At 41.0% G+C, this 10,805-nt stretch overlaps 1 protein-coding gene across 1 annotated transcript; it reads left to right on the forward strand.

The window, feature by feature from the left end:
• The first annotated feature begins 587 nt into the window (after nucleotides 1-587).
• Nucleotides 588-7,900, forward strand: DEGS2 (delta 4-desaturase, sphingolipid 2). Its single transcript, XM_009905433.2, has 2 exons — nucleotides 588-1,321; nucleotides 7,740-7,900. Exons 1-2 carry the CDS (start codon nucleotides 605-607, stop codon nucleotides 7,881-7,883), a joined length of 861 nt encoding a protein of 286 aa, XP_009903735.1. The 5' UTR covers nucleotides 588-604; the 3' UTR covers nucleotides 7,884-7,900.
• Nucleotides 7,901-10,805: the final 2,905 nt, after the last annotated feature.

Below are 10,805 nucleotides of genomic sequence, written 5' to 3' on the forward strand. Positions count from 1 at the left end.
AGAGCTGGAAGTGTTGTAAGCACTGTTGAGCACTCTTAGGAGTTGTTTGGTTTTTTTTTTAATGCTGTATTTGTCATCTATCCATGGGTCAAAAACCTGGCAAGCCTGTTGCTCAGCTGTCTTTGTTAGTATTTCTGAAGCAACAGTGTAGAAGGGCTGCAAAGAAGGCAGCTGTATCCTTTTTGTGGAAAACAGCATCTGGATTAGGCAAAATAAAAGAAAATTAAAAACTTGACAGAAAGTGCTTCTTTCATCTTAAATCTGGTGGGGTTTGGCATACTAATACTTATCACTCTGAAGCAATACTTGTGAAGGCACATGATGCCACACATTGACCATTAGGGAAATTTTTTTAAATCATGTCTCTATATAGCTTTATATATCAATATCAGTTACAAATGGATGTGATGCTGGAGGTGGGAATGGAACCCATACACTAGTAAAGCTTTCACTGTAGTGGTAACCCTACTGTAGAATTGCCATTTTATAAAACCAGGGCCTCAAACATAGGGTGAGTGGTGATTATGTTTACCAAATTGTGATCTAATGAAATGTTTCTCTGCATTTTTTCACTTTAGCAAAGTATCCAGAGATCAAGACTCTAATGGGACCAGATCCACGCTTAAAGTGGATTGTATCTGGAATGGTTTTCATGCAGTTTCTAGCATGTTACCTGGTGAAAGATTTATCTTGGAAATGGATTTTCTTCTGGGCTTATGCTTTTGGGGGTTGCATCAACCACTCGCTGTCCCTAGCCATCCATGATATTTCACACAACGTTGCCTTTGGGAACAAGCAGGCCAGGTGGAACCGATGGTTTGCAGTCTTTGCCAACTTGCCGATTGGCATCCCTTATTCTGCCTCCTTCAAGAAATACCACATTGACCATCATCGATACCTTGGTGGGGACAGCCTGGACGTGGACATTCCGACAGACTTTGAAGGCTGGTTCTTCTGTACGCCGCTTAGAAAACTGCTTTGGCTTTTCCTCCAACCTCTCTTCTACAGTTTGAGGCCACTGTATGTGAACCCTAAGGCGATAACACGGATGGAAATTTTTAATGCTCTCATCCAGTTTTCTATAGACCTTATAATCTACTACCTTTGGGGACTCAAACCTATTATTTACTTAATAGCAGGTACAATTCTTTGCATGGGTGTACACCCCATTTCTGGGCACTTCATAGCAGAGCACTACATGTTCTTAAAAGGGTATGAGACTTACTCTTATTATGGACCTCTGAACTGGCTCACCTTTAATGTAGGCTACCATATGGAGCATCATGACTTCCCCAGCATTCCTGGATGCAGATTGCCAATGGTAAGTACTGGATGAGCATGTGTGAATTGGACTGTTATAAAAGCTGCTGAACTGCCTCAAAGAATTAATTCCAAATCACAACAATGAATCCATTTTTAAAATACAGGGGGAGGGAAAGGGGAAAAAGAAAGCTTTTTTTATTTCTTTCCAATTCTTTCATTTTAAGCAGGAGATTGAGAGAAATAGCTGCTAAACTGCTGCAATATTACATTTATTTTATGGAAACAAGAACACCCGAGTCTCAGGTGATACTGTTTTCATGATAAAACCCTCCAATAATGCTCTGAATTTTTCCATTTCCCCCCTCCCCCCCCCATCACCAGGTTTCATTTCTTTGGAAGTTTAAAGGCACATCTAAAGTAAAACAGATAGTAATTACTACTTGAATTTTGTCTAATGATCAATCTACTAACTAGATTGCTCAATTAATATCAAAGAAAAGTCCTTCTATTTTTGAGATTACATAAGAATTTGGGTATGTTCCTGCATTAGAGAGCAGAGCTCCATTCCACATGACTTGTTTTAGCACTGCTGCTCCTCCCACAGAAACTTAGGATGCCTCATCTGTCATTGGGAAAGTGCTGTGGCTTTCCTCTTTTGAAAGTCAAGCCCCTTTTTGTTTACATTTTATCAGTTGTGGGAATCAAATTTGCAAAGCCCAGGTGTCTAGAAATGGTTTTCAGTCTCCCTTCAGGTATGTGGCTGTTCCTTGGGGTTTTAATACAAAGATTCCTCATCAGGTGCTCACAGTGTTAGAGGTACGTGACTTTGAAGTATTACTCCTACATATAAATCCTCTGCCATAGTAGGAAAGAAAGTATCTTCTGCCTCTGGTCTGATGCAAACTTGGGGGCTAGTTATGCAATAGCCTTATGAGGTGGAGGTAGAGTTGAGGAGTCTGAAGTTCAGAATCTGAATTGCTGCATAACACAAGTTTTATGGTATGTCCAGGCAGCAGATTAATGTTTTTCATCTCAGAAACACTAAGTGAGAGGAGATTTTTCTTGTGGTGCAGAAGAGCATGGTGAGCTTTTATATAGCCTGCAGTTCTGTTTTAACACCACCTTTACTACTGGAGGTCTGTCCTGGAGAAGCTAGCTGTTCCTGGAGGGTTCCAGAGTAGCTGGGTAAAGCAGCCCATGTTCACATGTGAAGTTGTTAGGCACTCTCATTGCTGATACACCTGATAGCTCAGCTGGGAAGTGGATAAGCTTTGCTTCAGCTTCAAATGTTCAAACTTGTTAGATAGGCTTAGATACTTAGATTACTGAAATGTAAATACGAGAAAAGGAGGTTAGCTCTGTATCTTACACTGAGGAGGTGAGTGACTAATTGAACTTGCTGGGATGGTTGCTCCCAGCCTGACTGAGACCTGAAAAACTCTTCCCCACCCACACCACAAATAATAGTTCAGCCTAATTCCTTGAGGCCATGCAGCAGCTGGAAGTGTCTGCCATCCTGTGTAAAGAGGATAGAGGTATTTAGTTAAATTTCATGGGCTCATGTTTATGTGTTTCTAGTTCTTGGGCAGCTGAAATCTGTGGAACCTCACTGCTGTGGAGGAAGTATCAGGTTTGTTGTTCATTGTTGCCTGACAGTCGTACAGAAAATTGAGTCTTTGACAAGTGATCAATTATAGGTGAAAATCTATTAGGAAGTGAAAATCCTCTGGCAAAATTGTAACTGTAGAAAATCCTTTATCCATTAAAACAAGTTGATTATCTCTGCCTCTTTGGTGAAAGGAGATAAGGGGACGAGAGATCCTCTCTGCATAGCTTTAATGTTTGAAATTCGTAATGGGTAAGGGCAGAACCTTTCCATTGCTCTCCTCTGCTTAACCTCCCAGCAAATTCTTCACTGAGCAAGTCTGTTTTTTCAGCTCTAGTCTCTTGAACTTCCAAAAGTTGAGTTGTATAATATGTATGACCTCTTAGACTTTTTTGTTTTAATTATTGGCAAGTTGGAAGTGGAATAAAGATCTTTATTTCATTCCTGCATGATTGAGAAAGGAGGAATAGGATCAGAGAATAACTGGATCTTAATCTTGGAAAGTAACTGGCTCTTCCACTTGCTTATCAGAAAAGTAAATTCAGCTTTGTCCTTTGTTACAGGTGTGTCATTCAGAATGTTCTGAGTAATGTGTTTGCCACTGGAAAGACCTTTACCCTAGGAGTGTGACAGTTTTGAAAGAGGAAGAATTAGGCTCTGCTGTAAGCTTGTAGATATTAAAGATGAGTGACACGAGTGTGCAGTAAGAACTTGTCCCACTAGTATAATGAGGGATTACACAAGAAGCCTGCTCTAAAAAACTCTACAGACTTAGGACTTGATTAGTCTTTGCATGAAGCTGTATAATTATAAAATATTGCATTGTTTGCCAACAAGTAGGAAGTTTCATTCTTCATTATGTGATGGATTTAATTTACTTATGGAAAAGAGGGGACAGTAGAAAAAGGGGGAACTCTGTACTCTTCCTACAAACTGCGATTAAAAACCTGCAGTCTTACCAGAGGCAAACTAGTTACTCATTAAGCTTGTGGGAAAAGGAAAATACATGGTATGGAACCAGATTTATTAGGCAGACAAGACTGGAAAACATGGTAGATGTGCTAGTTTTGAAATGCAGATGTAATTAACTCTGTGATGATCAGGAGGGCTAGCTTGAGTGTTCTTGAGCGCAGTGACTATAGAGGGAACTTCTGTGATACTCCTAATGTTCTAAACAATTTTTCAGCTTCTTGTCATAAGGATTTCTAGCTTCTGTACAACCACAGGACAAAGGGTTTGTAAGAGCCATGGCAAAATGCTAGGTTGCACCTGTCAGATACAATAGAGTAGGATTGGGATCCTGTTGCTGTATTCTACAAGCACAAAACCAGAAGCAAAGTTCTAGTCTAAAAGATGTGATTTCTTACCTAGCACCTGATCTAATTGAAGAAAAGCCTGGATATAGCAGGTGCCAAGAGCTTAATAAGCTTCTTGTGACTTTTCTCTCTTGTTATGCTTTCATGATGACTTCCATTCACAAATTAGCAATGAATTATGGCTTATAGTTGAGAGCCGTAGGGAGGAAGGAAGGAACTGAATCAAATGGACCATCTTCAGCAAAAGATGGAAAGCCTGAAGGAGGAAGTCAGAAGGATTTAGGAATACTTTGTCACAGTGTCATCCTCTGAGATGATCTATGATCTGGCTGCAAAACTTGCCCCTGGAAATTGCCACCCACAAATCTTGTACTGCAGCCAGAGCACAACATGGAATATGACTCTTCCAGTCTCAAACATACTTAACAGATATATGTTAATGACATATTTGAAATGGAATCTGCATTAAAATCCAATTACTTTTCTGCCCTCCCACCCTCCAGATATTCTGGTATGTAAGGAGGAGACAATTTTGTTTTACATATGGAGATGCTGAAATAAATTACAATAGATGAGCTGTTTTTGTTGGAAAACTTTTGCATAGATCTGTTGTAAAAGAGAAACCACTTTTAAAATTATTTCCTCCCATCTAACAGCAAAAAGGGGACATATACCTAACAAACTTCCTTGTCATTTCCATAAGAACAATCTTCAGAAGTCCTCCCTCTAACTGCATTTATCAAATGTTCCCTTTTCCCCATTCCTTTGTCAAAAATATTTTATTGTAGCTTACCTTCTTCTCAACAATGTTTCTGTACATCTCGTGGAGTTGTCCTGCTCAGGACACAGGGACCTTGCCAATGGCATGAGTACTGGCTGCCTTCCTGCACAGGGTGCTGCTGGGTACAAAGCCAAGCAGAGCAAAGAACTACATATAGGGGTGAGTTACTGTCCCACAGCTGGTCTAGAGTAACCGACTTCAGTGCAAGCTCCTGGTCATCTCCTCTTATTTCCATACTGATCTTTTTAGTCAGCATGAGCTGCAACCATATACTGCAGGAAGGTGCTAAATGGATATGCTTGGTGAACAAGCAACTCCTCCACCACCAGACACTGGCAAGCAGCTTGCCAGTCACGACTGGGCTACCTGCTTCCATTATAAGGTTGTGTATGATCTGCCTCAAAATTCACTGCTGAGTATATTGATTAATTATCCTAATTATAAAATATTTGTTTTCTACTTGCCTGTTTTAAATCTGTAATATAACTGTAGAATATGTGTATGAAACATACTTAAGTGCAAGTTTCTAGACCTGCATGTTGTGTCCACCTCAGCTTTTCAGCACTATGCCCAGACTATACTGGGGCTAATGTTTGCTGAAAGTGCAGAAAGTATTGAGTTGAGTATAGACAGACTGTTCATTGGCCTAGTCTCTGAGCCATTTTTCCCTACTTCATTACAGGAGTAATTTTCAGTTAACCTTTGGTGTCAGAGGTCACAGCCACTGCGTAAGAGCTGAATTGGTTTCTGTGAATCTCCAGCTTTCTACTTCCATGTGCAAGGGACAATACAGAAAAAAAAAAAATTCTGAAGCCCTTGTGGTGGTCAGAATCCAACATGACCAAGAGCTTTGCAGAATAGTGTAACTAGCTCAAAAACGTGCCTGGATCAGACCATTTTTTTTTTTCACTGAGGTAGAAACACATGGGGGTTCTGGAAAAAACAAGAATGGTAGACTTGCTGTGTGAACTCTGCTATAAATGAGGGCTGAATTACTGTTCCAAGTCAAAATTCAGGCAGAGGTAGGATGGAAGGTCAGTAGGCAGCAATGTGCCAGGGAATAACTGTAACAAGAGCTGGAGTGAAGCTTTTGAGGCTAAATATCTGAGACCCTCTTTGTGTTTGCATAAGGCTTCATTAGTGGCTTTCATTGGAGGGAATCAAGGGAGCTTACTATTTGAATAGTCCTTCCTCTCATCCTCTGTCAATTACCCATATGGGAAAAGGGAGGATACAAACCCCAGATTAAATTGTTTCTGACTGTGGTTACAAAAGGAAGCTAAATATGCATCTCCAGAGATCTTGCCTGGTCTCTGTCAATCACTTTTCTTCAGTCACTAATAAATATCTCTAAGGGAAAATGCTAATACTGTCTGAATCCCATTGAACATGAACCATGTTTGAAGTAGAGACCAGCATTTCAGAGCAGGATATAAGGAATTATTAGGAAGCTAGAGTCAGTTCATGCCCATGGTAGGGAGGTTGGAATATATGATCTATAAGGTCCCTTCCAATCTAAACAATTCTACCGCACCACTATCATGGCACAAGTATGAGTACACAGAGGCTGAGATCTTAAGGGAACTTGTGTGTTACCCAGTCTTCCTCACAGGGAAGTGTCTGCTAGGAAACTGAATTAACAAGGCAGCTAGCAATGAGCCATACTGGCTTATAATTTAACTTTTGTGGGGATTTTTGTTTTCACAAGCAGTCAATGTGGTGGTAACATTCTCACCACTCCACTTCAGGTGCTGGTGAGACCCTTCTCCCAGATGAGAGTTTCTGTGTAGCCCTTTTCACTGGAAGGCTGCACTGTGTTCAGCATGGCTGGCTTTAAAATTCTGCAGGATTTTAAAACAGAGAAGTCATGCTGTCCAGCAAGACAAACTGCTCTGGAGTAGAGCTTTATTTGTCTAAGAGGTGGAGCTGTAATAAAACAATGCCTAAGCAGTTTATGTGTAAATGTATAATAGTTAACAGACTCTGCTGCTTCATAAATGTGTTCAAAAAGCAAAGTATCTAGCTGGAGCAGGGAGTACCGATAACTTGGGAATCCCCATCGTGTCTTGAACCTGCCAGGTTTGAAACTTCTTTGTCCTCTGGTTCTGGCCTTGCTCCCACTTAAAAGTGCTACCCTCGATGTGCAATGTTTCTCTGATGGCAAATCTTAAGACTTGGGGATTTACAACAGGGATGAAATATCACTAGGCTTGTGAACTAATACTGTATCTTGCAGCATGTAAAACGCCAGATTGAGGAGAATGGATTGTCCTTGCAATTTCTTCTGCCTACTGGAGGAATGTCTCTCTCAGATTTGCATCATTGTAGCAGAATGGAAAGAAAACCAAGCGTGGGCAAGGCTGTGTCTGGCATTTTCTCAGTTGCTATTTCTCTCCTACTCAAAACCCTTAGCAGACAAGTATTATGAGTGGCAAACAGGGCTTTAAATACAGTGGTGGTGGAGTCTTGGCAAATCATAAGGTGGATTAGGCACGTTGTTGTGGAGATCCTTCCACCCCCAAAATGGGAAAAAATAAGTCTGACTGAAGGCAGCATCTTTCAAACTCTGTGAGATTGTGAGGTGCAATTTACCTCGGAAATGTGCTAAGAAGTAAATGTATTTAAGTGTATCTCATTTGGCTGAACTTCAGAAGCTCACAAGCAATAACAAGTAACTTCAGGTTATGGCTGTGCTATCAGATCTGAGCATGAAGACTAAAACACACCTGACACTGTGCAGCTAAACAACTTGTTTTCCCTCTTCTTCTTCCAGGTGAAAAAGATTGCAGCAGAATATTATGATAACCTCCCACATCACCAGTCCTGGATTCGAGTTCTGTGGGATTTTGTTTTTGATGACACTATTGGTCCTTATTCAAGGGTTAAGAGGCTATGTAAGCTGGCAAAAGAAAGATAATGGACTAGCTTTGCCTGCCTCATTGGTGTTTTCTTCATTCATTTGAATAACTTGAATTTTTGCAGAAGGAGAAGGATGTTTGTGTGCCAAATCAGCTGTTGCTCGTGCTCCATAGACCAAGAGAATGTGTGAAAATGAAGCCATTTGATGCACTATTTTAGACTACTGATAGTTTTCAGTAAAGGATATTTGTGCATGTAACCCTGATTAAACTAGATTAGTGTGAGCTATGATTATGTGAACCTTTGTTATAGAGTTAGAATTAACTTCCTGGGCCATGCGTGCCTAAGTCTGGGTTTTGGCCTGATCTGTAATCAAGAATATTTGGTGCATTATGTTTGGTGTGTGCACATGTGTGTGTGCTCACAGCTCAGGACTGGTTTCTCTTTGCACTGGGATACATGTAGATGCTCTGTGTGCACAGGACTGTGAAGAAGGGAGGACTGGCACACAGCAGTAAATGATACTTTCTGGACAACACAGGGTGCCTTTAATTGAATGTCTAATCTAATATCTTCTGGTAATTGCTGGCAGCAGAGATTTTGTGTATGCACTGCCAATATATATATATTTTTGTACATTTTGTATCATTATTTTAGTAGCTGCTGTTTGACATTTATTCCGGGGCTTTGCCTAAACCTTTTCTATATGTATTTCTATTCTTAGGATCTAATATTCAGTGTAGCTATTTGGAAGAGATGAACTGTGGCATGGAGAAACCCTTCCTTTACTCAATGCCTGATCAGCAGCATGGGTGTGCCCCTGCAGGAACTCAGCTTTTCAACAGTATCCATAACTTCATGGTTTTCCTCCTTTTCCCCACTATAAGACCTTTTAGGAATGGAAAGGCTGTATTTTAAATTGCTGCGGTTCACCTTTCTTGGTCTTCTCTGTATTACACCCCTTTCTGTGCAGAGGAGTTAGGAGTATGTGTCAGTGAAGACACTGAGACATTATGATATTTGTTCCTAACTGCTTTCAGAATAATTATGATTATTTTTTTTCCTCCATCAGCATGTGGCATTACAACTATATAAAAGTTGCTGCCTAACTGGAACATGGAGCTGGGGGTTGTTTCTCTCCTTGTGTGTCTTTGTGCTATTGAAATTAACCTTCATCCTTCATTTTTACCCAGTGGAATAGCTAAATCTTTCTGCTTGTCCTCAGTAATTCCTACCCTCAGTAATTCCATATTATCAAAAGCCTTTTTCAAAGTGTAACAGCATGGGAGTCAGGGGGTCAGATGCCATCTAATAAATTCCCTGCACTCTGGAAAGACAACAACTTATTTCTGTCCTTACTAAGTGGTTAAAAGAGAGGTTTATAAAGGTCCTCTTATACTTTAACCCTCTCACTTTGAATTTTTTGTTTTCTTCTGGAAATCCATGTCTGTAAAAAGAAAAGGATTATTGTGAATTCTCCCTGGTCCCTCAAAGAATGTTATTACACCTGGGAAGCCTGATTTCCTCAATAAACAGAGTTTTGTTCCTTCCTCCTACAGCCCTGGATCCAATGATTTATTCTGTCTGATTGCTAGCCTGGCACACCAGGCAGCTGAGCTAGCCTGCTGCAGTTTGGGTTCTTTTTCTTCCATCTCCTGTCCTCCATTTTTCCTCACCCATCTGATTTTGGCAGGTGGGTAAATGCTCAGGTCTGCTCAGCAGTGCCAGATCCTTTGTGCTGGATATCAGCTCGTTCACAGATAGTGTTTTGGTCCATGGGTTGTACTTCTGGAAAAGAAGAGGAAGAATGGGGCTTCTTCTGACACTTCAGACTTCAGTGGTTCTTCAGCAAAGACAGTACTTAAGATTTATTTTTTTTATACATTTTTGTTTATTGAAGCCTCCTTTCCCCCAAAGGAAGAAGCTTTGGTGTTGGACCTCCATTAACTTTGGTGTCAGTGCTCATGTCAGCTATTAGTAATTTACTTCAATGCTGCTACTACTCCATGATCACGTACTCAACTCTGTCCTTGGCCAGCTGTTCCTCAACTCTCTTGGCCAAGTTAGCAAGTTAATAGAAAAACCATAATAAAGATTATGCTATCTTCCTCAAAACAACTATTGTTCTTCTGTGTGGAGAATGACCTTATTTCATTCCCTTACTCAGCTGTTCCAAGATGCGGTTGCCTATGTGTTTTATGGATTACTGGTGTAGATGGACACAGAGGCTAGTGTAAAAAGAGGGCAACCACAATTGGGAACTGCTTTTTATCCTCCATTCCATTAGTATTTCTCACATGGCTTTGCCCAGGCAGCCCTCCAGCCTTCCTGTTCTGTGTTCTCCATCTCAGCAGGAATGTGAAGTGGCTGGAAACATGAGGCCTCCAGGTGTATTGTGCAAGCTGAATTTCGGTGTTTGTGGATGCTGCTGAAGAAGGCTGTGATTTGGCCTTTGCCAGGGGGACTTGTCCTTGCCACTACTGGTAAGGTTGGCAGAAGGGTGGGGTTTTTTGGTATGTGTGGTTCTTCCCCCCCCCCCCCCCCCCCCCCCCCCCCCAAGATAGATAGGGCCTGGGTTAAAAGCACATTAAGAGGGCTATAGTTTTATTCTCTTAGCTTCAACATTTATCCAGATCTCCTCCATTCTGTGGCCACATTAATGCTCTGTCAAGAGGAGAAAGAAGGAACAAATAGCTGCATGAAATGTTGGAGTGGAGGTTAATGCTTTGTTTAATTTCTGTTCTGTAAAATGCTTGTGGCCTTCCCTGTCACAGTGGCTCAACAAGCCCAGCATGAAGAGACACTCTTCTATGCAAAAGCAACACATGTACTGAATCAGTGTGTGTAAGGAGGAAATAAATCCTCCAGCAGTGCTACTACTGCAAATAAGCACCTTGAGCATCCCTGTTGCTGGAGCTGTAAGCTGAGAACTAGCAAAGCAGTAGTCATGCTAGAACTGCTCCCCTGCCCCTATCAGTCA

This window comes from Dryobates pubescens, chromosome 5, assembly GCF_014839835.1.
Source record: "Dryobates pubescens isolate bDryPub1 chromosome 5, bDryPub1.pri, whole genome shotgun sequence".
NCBI classification, from domain to species: domain Eukaryota; kingdom Metazoa; phylum Chordata; class Aves; order Piciformes; family Picidae; genus Dryobates; species Dryobates pubescens.